General features: G+C 46.2%; 1 protein-coding gene across 2 annotated transcripts in view; it reads left to right on the top strand.

The window, feature by feature from the left end:
• Nucleotides 1-12,833, top strand: part of LOC129384496 (histone-lysine N-methyltransferase PRDM7-like) — a 100,290-nt gene that overhangs the window by 61,454 nt on the left and 26,003 nt on the right. For both annotated transcript variants that reach the window (XM_072287025.1, XM_072287026.1), the window contains exon 6: nucleotides 8,873-9,107. In XM_072287025.1, coding sequence (XP_072143126.1) covers nucleotides 8,873-9,107 — 235 coding nt within the window. The remainder of the gene's footprint in view (nucleotides 1-8,872; nucleotides 9,108-12,833) is intronic.

Raw genomic sequence — 12,833 nt, 5'->3', positions numbered from 1 at the left:
CAGACGACTGGTAACACAGAATTAAAGCAACGTTTTGTTTTGATACATTATTTCTGCACTAAAATATTCAAGCGATAAACACATTTTGTTCTGCCATGCAGTAGCAAAATGCACACATTACGCTTGTAACCCCCAGAGGAAGGCTGATTTAGCTGTTCACATGACATAACTCTGACCCGCCAACTCATATTAGAAAATGCACAGGCATGTCCAAAACAATAAGCCTATGCAAAGCACCCCTGCAATTCTAATTCTACACAGCAGCTGTTATATTCGATGCCGATGCATAACTCGCTGCTTGATAATTCACCGAGTTCGTAGACATGAGCACCCTTTCAGATTCGCACCGTGCTTGAAAACCGCAACATGAGACGTAAAATTAGACATATAATCACACGATTTCAATACATGAGCAAAAATTGTTGTCTTATAGGCTAAACCACATGAGAGCGATACAGTGCGTGACGGCGACGAGTGACAGCTTCGAGCGACAAGACGGGCTGTCGCTTGAACAGATCTCTCGGTTCTAGACATCTAGAATTCATCCCTCGTCTGCCGGAAGTGCTATGAGCGACTACCCAATAGCGCGGACCCGGAACTCGATGTACAGCGATCAAATACTACCAATTGTCCCGTGGAACGAGCAAACGATTGAATTTTTATACGTGCAAGGATAAGAACCTACTGCAAGACCTTCGGAAATATTTTATGCTACTTTTTACAGTAAAATACATCAACTTAAATTACTGAAGCACGCGTTATGCTAGTTTCTACGTGTACTTCCAGCCCTCATACCGGCAACACCGGGAAGGTGTCGCTTAAGATCGTCGCTCGCATGGAGTACGACTTGTAGGCGACGAGCGAACGCGACAGCCATCTCCATCGCATCGCTTTAGCTGTCGCGCGCAAGATCGCTTATATGGGGTATACACTTTATTCAGCATACAACATGGTTCCTCATGGGTTTTCAGTATGTTCAAGATAACGCGCCCAAATGAATTCTTGCAGCATGCAGCTGAATGCCTACGGCAAATTTTCTAACTAGCACTGGCGCTGCACGTAACTTCAGTGGTCGCAGATTACCCATGGGCGAGGCGCTGTCAAGCGCGGGGCTTATTTATAGCGAAAGCATGCCGCCAGCAATATTCCCTATTTTCCCTATTTCAACAGCGTTCCGTACGCAGTAGACTGCCAAATTGAATAAATTCAAACACATAAAATACACTCTAAACACGTTATGCATAGGCTCGGAATCATGAGCTGGCGAACAAACCATATTAAGCGTCCTCTCGCCCCCCGTCTAATTATATATACCATAGTTCTGGCAGCGTTTGTTATTTTCAAAGCTCTTACGGACAACGGCAACTGATAAAATCACATGCAGTTATCGCGACGACTGGATTTTTCGATTGACATCGAGATACACAGCGCGCTTGCTGAGTGCTTTGTCACTCGCGTCGGCTAAGCACGGCGACGACTTCCTGGCGATAGCATGTCATATACGCAAAAAGTGCACCTAAGGTAGAATTCACTTACTGTGGGGGATTTGCTGTTATATCCAACGCATGACGAACGACTGTCGCGTTTTCGCTGCGCCGGGAGATGGCTGACACACGATCTCCCTTGGATGGCCTTCATTGCTGCTCACTGGACGGATCACCTTTCTCCGGTGCTGTGCTGTTCCGCGATGTTGAGTGCGTGCGCGGTGGAGCGACTCCGAGTGAAAAAGTAGAGCGCTCGCTCCGCGTTGCTTTCAAATGTGGCTGCCTGTTCTCATAGGAGCAAAACGGCGTGTTCTTTTTTTCAGCGTGCGATAGTGATATATCGTCATGTTCGGGGCCAGCCTCCTAGAGTTGAAACAGAAGATTACGGTGCGTTTTGTTATCTATTGCGCAAAAGTAGAATGGGCATTCTACTCTCTCTCAGAAGGGCAGGGTGAAAAGCACATTTCAATCTCTCCTTGGTGACGGAGTGAACAATGCATTTCGCTCCACCCGACATTTTGAGAGATTAAAACAACGCTTTGAAGAGTAAATCGGCCGCTTCACTCGTGCAATACCCTGCCTAGTTTTTAGAGTGTAGCACTGCTAATGCTCTCGCGTTAAAGCTAAAACACCGTTGAAACTACAGGTACATGAAAAGCGTAGCAGACCAACAAACTTTTAGTTTCAATGCGAAACAATTAATTTCCTCATTGAGAAGTAATACGTGTGTGTGTGTGTTGTGTGTGTGCGTGTGTGCGTGCGTGCGTGCGTGCGCGTGTGCGTGTGCGCGCGTGTGTGTATGCGTGCGCGTGTGCGTGTGTGTGTGTGTGTGTGTGTGTGTGTGTGTGTGTGTGTGTGTGTGTGTGTGTGTGTGTGTGTGTGTGTGTGGCATTTCACGGGGTGGCGGGGTCGGCGCGTCGGCGGCACCAAGGCGCTGGCCACTGGCCAGGAGGATACATGCTTGCCTGCCAGAAAATTGCAGCGAGGATGCTTCATTTGGAGACGAGGTGTGGCCCATCACTGATAGGCCCTTGGTGTGGAGATCAAGGCGGCACTCCGGTGGCTATGTAGAGCCATTGGTATTGTTTTCCTCAAGAAAGCAACTGCGAAGTATGAAACGGCGGGTTTGTGAGCCAAGAAAAAAGATAAATTAAATTCTAATAATGGAATAAATAAATAAAAATACAATTGCAGCCATCAAGTGTAATGCGTTAACATTAGCACATGTGAGCAGCCTTAAATGTCCCTGCGAACCTTTTATTTCGTTTAAGTTATTGTTGTAATCGTTGGCCTCCCATAGAAAACATTTTGCCCTGTATTGTAGAGTTAGCCAAGTCAAAACATTTACAAAAAGAAACCTATATCATGAATTTGTTTTTATACTGTCGTGACAGGGAAACGAAAACGCAGCACTAAAAGAAACATTCCGTTCTTTTTTCTTCGTCCGAAACCCTTTGAACCGAAACGAAATGGTGCTCCGGAGCCGAATCCGGAACCAAACCCGAAAGATTTGTACCCGGACCTGAACCGAACCCGAGCCAAAACCTGAAAAAAATGCGGTTTGACATTCCCTCTATGAGCAAAGGGACTGGGTGCTTTTTCCCGCGTAATCCGCATGAGTACACTTATTTCCACATTTAACTCCATCCCCCAGCGCACACCAGTCAGTAATCTATGCAACTGGTTTCTACAAAAGATGCCATGATATTTCTTTAAAAACAACACAATGACCTGCGTACAATCTTATGGATACATCTTGATCAAGTATATCAACGAAATCATTAACATAGAATAACAGAATAAACACAACAGAGAGCCAAACACGCTGCGCTGGGGAGCTCAGAACTAACAGGAAGCACATCTGAAGGGCACTTTTTCATTTCAACATATTGGCGCCTGTTCCTAAGGTACGCTCTTGTCCACTGAGTAATTCTGAATCGAAGCCCCGTGGATTCCAGTTTGCACAACCTCTTATGTGGCACCTTGGCGAATGCCTTACCATAGTTCAAAAACAAGACAACCATCTATCCAACGCCATCGACTACTCGCAAAAATTATTTTACTGTCGACACAAGCTTAGTAACAGTGGGCAACCCCTTCCTAAAGCCATGCTGAAGATCCGACAAAATGTTATGGTTTGTCAGAAACTCCTGTAGAGGGCGAGTCAGAAAGTCCTTGCCCCTATATTTAGCCACATTACGGCTGTAAATGCGAAGTCCAATCCCAGCAGTAGACAGTTCTTGGACTGGCCCGGCCTTATCTGCCGTTAGCTCTGCTGCACGCCGCTGCTGTCAGTTGTTCAAGATGGCGGTTGTGCTTCGTACGTCCACTACGTACGAGCAACGACCTTTGATTCGTTTTCTGTGGAGCGAAGGACGAACGCCCATCGAAATAAACAGATAAATGAAGCCCACGAATGGGGAAAGGTGTCTCGCTCTGAAAAGTGTGAGGTGTTGATGCAATGAGTTCGCAAAACGCTGCGAATGTATGTAAATGACCGTTAGTGGAGGCCACGTGTGTCGCCGACTGACGACCATATTTCTTAGATTTAGGGCTTCGATGGCATAGATATCCGAAATGCTGTGGGGCTTATGTGGAAAAATAGCCTAACGTACATAGAATAGCTCGTATATATGTAATTACCTGCATGTACCTAACTTTAACAAATAAAAATATGGGCAGAGACTTTCTGATGAGCCCTCATATATAACACGCAACGACATGTTCTAAAAAATTACAAGGGGTGCTCGTAAGAGAAACGGGTCGATAATTGAAAACGAATAAGCAGTCACCCTTCTTCAAAATTGGAGTAACTCGAGCTGTGCGCTAGTCATTCGTCATATCACCTGTATCTAAGGATAAATTAGAAATCTGGGTTAGGAACACAGCTCTCTGCTCGGAGTACCGCCTCAAAAAAGCATTCGGATCGCTGTCAGGGCCAACGGCCTGCCTTGTATCCAGACTAACTAGCAACGCCACAACAGCCTATGAGGTGTCCAGCAGGTCACACACCAGGACAGCAGACGTTTATGGTTAATTCTACGCGCTCTACTAGAAAAGACTGCACCAGATTTAAAAACAAACGAGGTCATCTCATTGACGCGTTTACACAAAAATAACGTTCCACGCCATCCGAATGAAGTCATGTTTCTCCAAAGCACTTCGAAAATCTATTCGAAAACAAAAAGAAATGGCTTTTGCGCTCAACCCAACAAAACTTACAATGCTCAGTTTGGCGGAAATATCTTTGCCAGAGGACGTATATCTGAGGGCTGTTTGAAACGCAAAGTTCTCCTTTTTCCGTTATCAGCTACCCAAAAATCTTACAAAGAGCCCTGTACAATTGTGGCAAATAATATATACCCTGAGGGAGGCCCGCATCGTTACCGTGTTAAATGCAAATGGTGAAGTGTTAACCGACAGCAACCGTGCTGGCATTTTTAATCCAGCCTTTTCAAGCGAAGCTTGTATTGGCTCACAAGTTTCGTTGGTGCTGTCGTGGTCACACAGAAAAAGAACAGTTGCTCCCACAGCAGAGTAGCTGCGGGAAAGGGCGGTGTGATGACTTGACAGGTGCGCTGACGCCGGAGCATGAGTCATTAGCAAGGATTACACCGGCACAGACGCGCACTCACGCCACGTGCGCAACCACTCGGAGCCGTTTCGCTTCCACCAGGGAGGAAAAGGGCAGGAAAGGATTTCCGCGCGCTGTGCCGACTTCGTTTTCGGTCAGTTAAGTCTTGGAAAACAGATGGGACGTCTACGCGTTTTGCGCACCCCGAGGAATACGCAGCCTTCGATGAGAGGCGGCGAGAACTCGCTCGTGAAAGGGCTCGGCATCGGTGCGGCGATCCAGCCGTTAGAGCCGCTTCGCGCGCGCTGCACCACCTTCGTTTCCGTTCAGTTCAGTCTCGGAAAATTAATTGAACGGCCACGCGTTGTGCGTTCTTCCGAGGAACAGGCAGCCTCCTACGAGCGGCGGCAAGAACTCGCCCGTGAAAAGTCTGGCTGTCGGCGCGCTGATCCAGCCGTTAGAGGCGCCTGAGCCCTGGAAATCCGACAGCAACGAAAACAAGATCCCGAGCTGAGGAAGTGGGAGGCCGAAACAATCTGATACCATTACGTATGGGTTACTTAACAGTGACGAAGGTCAGGTGCACGTAGGACAATCTTCGCCCACCCCCATATTACGGCAGGGCAAGGGTTCGTCATTTTTCCTCTGTATTTACTAATTACACTTCCACTCCAGACTTTCCCACATCTACTAGTAAAGCGAGCCTATGTCCCCAATTATATTCTCTGCAGACGGCACCACCTCAATCATTGATAACTTCAAGCATTGATCGTTATCAGGCGTGGATAATAACAACTCGTAACTTCTAAAAAATACCAAACACATATTGGCGCGTACTTAACTTTGTTGTTTTCGCAGGCACTCCCTTCAGGCATCTTAACATCTGACTGGAAAGTCGGCAAGGTCGTCCCAATTTTCATTACAATTGTCAATTCAGGCAGAAAAGACACCCCACTAAGTTACCCTCGTAAATATTTAACTGGTGTCCCTTGCAATATCATGGGACACGTCATATACTCGCGTTTCTTATACTTCTTAGGCCCACTCATATTTTTTTCACTCTGGTGAACACGAGTTTTGCAAAGGGTGTTTCAGCAAAAAGCAGTTGGCCATCTTTCGCGACCACCTGGTTGACCTTGACCGTAAGCTTTAGACTGATACCATATTCCTAGATTCCGGAAAAGCGTTTCGCGCCGTTCTTCATAAGCGTTTCTTTCTTAAATTGTTTTAGTTAAACTTACACCCTGGCGTAATAAAGTGGATAACAGCCTTTATGACTGACGGTTCTCAGACTGCTTTCGTTATGCAACATTATTCTAACAGACTTCCCGTAAAGTGAGGTATCATGCAGGGGTCTCCCTAGGACCGCTTTTTTTATATTCGTACTAATTATCTACCAACGCATGTATCGTTTAACATTCGTGTGTTTGCAGGTGAATAAGTAATTCATGGCAAAGTTACCAACACGCTTGACTACACATCCACCCAGAGCGACCTTATGTACAAGAATGGTGCAAACGCGGGCTAACAAATTTAAAGCCTAACAAATGTAAACGTGTGTCCTCCTGTCGCTGCCGTAGCATCCTCAATTTACTTATTCAGTCATAAATGTTCCAATAGAATAATTTCAATCAGTCAATTACCTCGGACTCACTCTGTCTTGTGATCTGTCCTGCTGCCTGCGCACTACTAACATCATTTCAGCTGCTAATACGTCACTGGGATTTCCTAAGTGAAAATTTTGGCATACACTGCAACATGCAAAAGTTATGGCCTAAAAAGTTTTCGTAAGATTGAGACTTGAATACGAATCTCCCATCTACTCGTATCAAAGTTGTATCATAAAATCACTCGAGTCAGTACAAAATGGTACTGGGTTTATTCGTGTGATTGCGGTAGCAATCACAAGGACACTCCAGGCACATTGTCGGCGTCGGCGTGATGTTCCGTATAAAATTCTAGTGCGATAAGATTGTGACCTCGCGCCCCACCCTGTGAGGGTGACTGAACGTGTGTGCGGGTGAGCCTAGGATGGCAGCTCGATCTCACGCACAAGGGAGTATTACGGGGAGAAAGTGCGCCGTGTTTCATTGCGTGCAAGTTGACGGGAGGCGAGGAGGTTTTACTCCGCCGGCTGCTGCGCATGCGGAGCGCCGGCGCACGCGTCGTATCCTGACAGCGATCTGCGATGATGCGATGCATCACATGATGCGATTATTTGAGGCAGCACAAAGGTGAGATTAGCCCGCTGCGGCTGCCGCTTTTCTTCTCGCCACCGCTCTGACAGCGACTGTCCGCCTGGCAAGGGAACAAGAGTTCAAGATCGCCAGTCAGCCTCCTGAGTCTGAAGGAGTACATTTATCTAGGTCAATTACTCACAGGTGACCCTGATCAGGAGAAGGAAACTTACAGAAGAAAAAAGATGGGTCGAGCTGCATACGGCAGACATTGATCCTGACTGGAAGCTTACTAATGTTATTGAAACTAAAGGTGCACAATCAGATGATTCTACTGGTGCTAAATATGGGGCAGAAACTTGGAGGTTGGCAAATATACACGAGAAAAATTAAGGACCGCGCAAAGGGCCATGGAACGAAGAATGTTAGGCGTAACGTTAAGAGACAGGCAGAGATCGGTATGGATCAGAGCGAATGGGGATAGGCGATATACTAATTGACATTAAGAGGAAAGAAATGTAGCACGGCAGGCCATGTAATGCGTAGGTTGGATAATCGGTGGGCCATTGGAGTTATAGAATGGGTGCCAAGAGAAGGGAAATGCAGTCGAGGACGGTAGAAAACTAGGTGGGGTGATGAAATAAGAAATTTGCAGGCGCAAATTTGAATCGCTTGGTGCAGGACAGGGGTAATTGGAGATCGCAGGGAGAAGCCTTCGTCCTGGTGCAGTGTACATAAAATAGGCTGCTGCTGCTGCTGATGATGATGATGATGTCCGCGGTCACTGAGTGAGGTGTGTTTACGGTCGCGTGTGCGCGCATGACACAAGGCTTGTTAATTTAGCAAGTGGATGTTTACGAGTTTATAAGATCGAGAAAACTGCTGTCCTTACTTCCTATAGATGTCTAATAATTTGCTGTCGCAGTCAATGCACTGCCATACGTGCGGAACTGACACTTTCTTTCATATTCATACGGTATCGGTGATTCATCATTGAAACGCTTGCTTTCCGTAATCACGTTGCCACCGTCTCTCTCTCTCTCCTTTTTTTTTTTTTTTTGCAGTTCCCCTAATGATCCACCTTGCATAGCGGCCCCTTCATACACATCTCGTCGCACCGGTCATCCGCTCCAATTTGCACACGGACGTTCCCCATTTTCAAACACCAATTTTCAAGCATCATTTTTATTCGCGCAGCAAGAGACTAGAACGACCTTCTACACGTTACCACAACCATCACAAGTACAACTGCCTTTGCCGTAGCTATTGTAACCCATATTGCAAGATGAACATCTGTTTGAATGCTCATTTGATTATCTACCCCTCACGTAATGCCTTTGAAATGATTTTTAAGGGAAATAAAGTGAAGTGTTTTGATGTGACCATCACGAATAACCTATAAGCCTGAATTTCAATTATTAAAGAAAGAAAGAACAGTGACCCTTGATTTGAATTTCTCATGGAAAGAGCCCATTTAATATTTATAGAATGCCCCTTATATCCCGTGGGGGACCCTTTACGGAGATATTGCAATACCTGGATAATCGCATTGTGAAATTAACGGCATCTTCTCGTGCTCTTTGTCACCATTCAGAGAAACGAAGTGTGTCTGGGCATTATGGGCCGGTCGCTTGCAGGTTCACACAGGCACCAAGGGTCGCCTGGTAGACGGCCGCCCGCTGGCACTGTCCAACTGGATGCGTTACGTGAACAGCGCTCCGGCCGGGCAGGACCCCAATTTGGTCGCCTTTGAGCGTGCCGGAGCCATTTATTACAGAACGTGCAAGGCGGTGGGAGCATTCGAGGAGTTGCTCCTCTTGGACGAAACAGCTGACGCGCGAAAGTCAAGTGCCTCAGTGACGCAGAAGAAGGGTGAGAATTTTTTTCGAGTTTGCGTTTGTGCGTTGTGCTGGTAAAGTGCAGCCGGCAAGTCATACTATAATTGTAGCACATGTGTGTCCTGTATGAGCTAGCAGACTCGCGCGACTAAGTTTACCGACTGCTGCGCAGCTCTTTCGTGTTTAACATAACAGATTAATAGGAAACAGATGTGCTTGTTCAAGATGTACGCCTGCCCGGCACAATTATTTTTTGTGGCAGATGAAGCACAAAGTGTAATAAAAGAACAATATAAAGGTGATAATTGTACCAGCAGCATTAAAAGTTCTTGCCAGCTGCATGCAATCTTAGCAACTGATACATGAAAGATATCGAAAGCTTCAAACGCACGTTTTACCACTGCTCTTTAAGAATGGAATGTGGCTGCAAGTTTATATTTTCAACAAAAAGAAACATAGACATGTTACGCGCCAAATGCGGACGAATTTGATATGTGCCCTGTTTGTTGCAGGATATAAAATTTGCTAATACCATATACAAAGAAAGGCAGTTTCTCTGGAATATTCACTGCACTTCCAAGTTTGCGTTTTCTTTTATATTGTTTTCTGCTGCGCGGAGGCAGTGGCGAATTGAAGCGCGGGACTCGAGCTTGGCGTACTTGTACATAACGCCGGGCATTCAATAAGCGCACAATAGACAAGGAAAACGTGACTCTGTAGCTTTCTGCTGTGCTAGTTTGTAAGGGTCTTCGTGTTCGAATCAGGAAGCGCTATGGCGGCCCACTGGTCGTGTTATAGTGGGCTTTTTTTCTTTACTTTGTTTAGTCCTGCCCCCCCCCCCCCCCGTTCAGATAATTAAACAAAATTCCGCGTGCACTCTCTCTGGATGAAGACCCTCATCTTGTTTTACAACGCAGCTCTTAGACATATAAGGCATCCTCGACGGGACCGTGCGAACGAGAACAGTGAAGGATGAAAGAGCGAACGGGGATGGCAGCGGATCATGAAAGACAGCGATAGCGAAGAGAGCGCTAGGCGGAAAGTAGAGGAAGAGGGTGCAGTGCATCATGATGTGAAAAGAAGATGAGGAGGATATGGCGGAAAGCGTGAGAAGGAAAGCATAGTGTCGCGCTAGAGGGGCTCTACAGCGAAGACCGCTACAAGATTTCGCTGGAGCAGCGTGCCGTCGTCCATTCACCGATGACGCCATCGATGACACATGCGACGAGCGCGTCCACCGGCACCATATGTGAAAACAAAGGGCTGCACGACAGGAGACCCGTCTGTGGCGGCGGCTGTTAACGTCGCCCACGCGTCACCCACGCGCTCAGTGGTGCCAACTCTAGGGATTTATCCCTAGATATATAGTTTTTCAGGTATGTTTAGGGATCCAGCGCGTTTCTCGAAGAATACAGGAATGTTTTTATAGATGGGCAGTTATCTCGCCATTGACGATGCTATGTATATTGATAAGTACCCACGCAGACTTTAGCAAGGTTACTGGAATTAGCTTCTTAACTCTCTGGCGCTACCAATAGAGATGAAGGAGCGTACCCGTAGTAGCAGTCAGCAGAAATAGCAGCGCTGTAGTCAGTCGCGATTTCTTTTAATTCTAGCATCGTAATTGGAGAGGGTAGAGCAGGTGTCGCTGTGCTCTTGACGGCTGTATGGGCAAGTCTTGCGGCAGACCTGTAATTCAGGTGGTTCCAGCAACAAAGTGTTCCTCTTTTATTAACCAAAGAGGGCGTTCAGCGCTACCGCCTATGCTTCGTTTTCAAAACCCTTCTTTGCTTCCCTCCGCGAAAGAGGGCGAAGAATTATCGCGGTTGTGTATTACAGCTGCTCCGCAGCGCTTGTAAAAGCGAGACTTCTAAATTTTTTCAATTTTTATCTATTGCGCGCTCGAGAACGCATGCTTGGCAGTTAGCAGTATTTGTACTTTCTCAGCACCTGATAAGTTATGGTTCCAGGAGCTCTGTATGCAGTAGACGCATTACCAAAGTAGATGGCAACATCTGGAACGGGTGGTGACGAGCAAGGTTAGCCGAGTAAAAAAAAGAAAACAATTTACTTTATCATTCAACACGACATATAAGGATGTGAAGAGAAACGCGAACAAGGGTCTTCGGCACCGTGAAGCCCAGCGTCCTCACTGTAAATCAATTTTAAGGGTTTTTTTTGCAATCTAGGGATTTTTTGGGTATCAATCCAAGGAGAATAGGGCACACTGAGTTGGCAACACTGCAGACGGGTCCTCTTGCGATTCCCAATTAGGGAGGCAGTCCCGACACACTTCGCTGCGTTTGCACTGTGCCGCACGAGACATTGTCCGCGCCAGCTGCACTACTCACAGCGTTCTCCATCAAATATAATCGTAACACAAAATATTGACAGGCAGACTTCTTTGACATTTAGAGCTGCGCTCAAATTTAGAATTCAAGGATAAAATTTGAGCAACATGATCAGTCTTAGGAGCCTTTAGGCATGTCATTATAGTCGGCATGCTAAAATCAGTCCTTTATATATATATATATATACATATATATATATATATATATATATATATATATATATATATATATATACTCTACTGTGCTTTATTGAGCAGTCAGGAACGCGACCGTCTCAGTCGAGCGTCAGACACCTAGAACATAGAGAACAAAATTTCAACAAGTGCGGACACTCCCATAGAGCCCAGCGGCCGAATTGACTGTAGCACACCAAGCGGACGGTAAAAAAAAATTAAAATATGGGGTTTTACGTGCCAAAACCACTTTCTGATTATGAGGCACGCCGTAGTGGAGGACTCCGGAAATTTCGACCACCTGGGGTTCTTTAACGTGCACCTAAATCTAAGCACACGGGTGTTTTCGCATTTCGCCCCCATCGACCAAGCGGATGGTATTAACACCTTCCGGTTTCGGTTTCGGGCGCGCGCGTTTTGAACGCCAGTTGATACACGCCACACCGGCTCTGTTGATTGGCGCGGCATTTTTTTGTTTCGCTTCTGCTTAACCACGCGTGGCCTTGGCGTGGAATCGTTTCATTATTTAGTAAAAATGATTGCGAACGACCTTTACAAGCCTCCGCTGAATCTCTCACGTGTAATTTCATAAAGAAAACGCAAGACGTCTTCTGAAATGATGAGATGTATATTTTGCTTTATATAAATGCTCGTTCCGGGCTTCTGCATTCATCCAAAGTTGTGGTACCAGGTAAGCAGCAGTCGTTGCCGTACGAAGCTCCACCGGATGCCATCAGCTGAAAAAAAGTAAATTACAAGCATGTATCATTTTGGTAAATGGACGTAACAGGAATATTGCGTGTAGAAGCGAAATGTGCATAAGTGCTGAATAAGTGGCATTACAGATGAATTCACTTTTACGTACAGATAACACGTCCTCCGTGTTATCTTTTACGCGTCCTGCCGGCGCAAGCAACACTCCCGTGTTATCACTCGGCAATCGCTCGTCGCGTTTTCGACAAGCGTGAGTACCGAAATAAGGTATATGTTGTTGTAGGGCCATAAAAAGCGTCACAAACTTGTCCCACTAAAATTCAGTACGCGCAAAACTAACTCACCACGGCCGGCTTGCTTTTTTGCTAACAGCTTCACAACCCCAGGCGCGGCGAGGATGCCTCAAAAGTATCCCAAAAAGTTACCAAATGAATTACAATACTTTTGAGGTCAGAGAATGCGTCATGAACTTCTACCAGTAAGATTTAGTACACGCGAAACTAACTGTTGCACACAACCGAG

Source organism: Dermacentor andersoni, chromosome 3, assembly GCF_023375885.2.
Source record: "Dermacentor andersoni chromosome 3, qqDerAnde1_hic_scaffold, whole genome shotgun sequence".
In the NCBI taxonomy this organism is placed as follows: Eukaryota; Metazoa; Arthropoda; class Arachnida; order Ixodida; family Ixodidae; genus Dermacentor; species Dermacentor andersoni.
The sequence above is the reverse complement of the archived record's forward strand: the minus strand, read 5'-3'. Positions and strand labels throughout refer to the sequence as shown.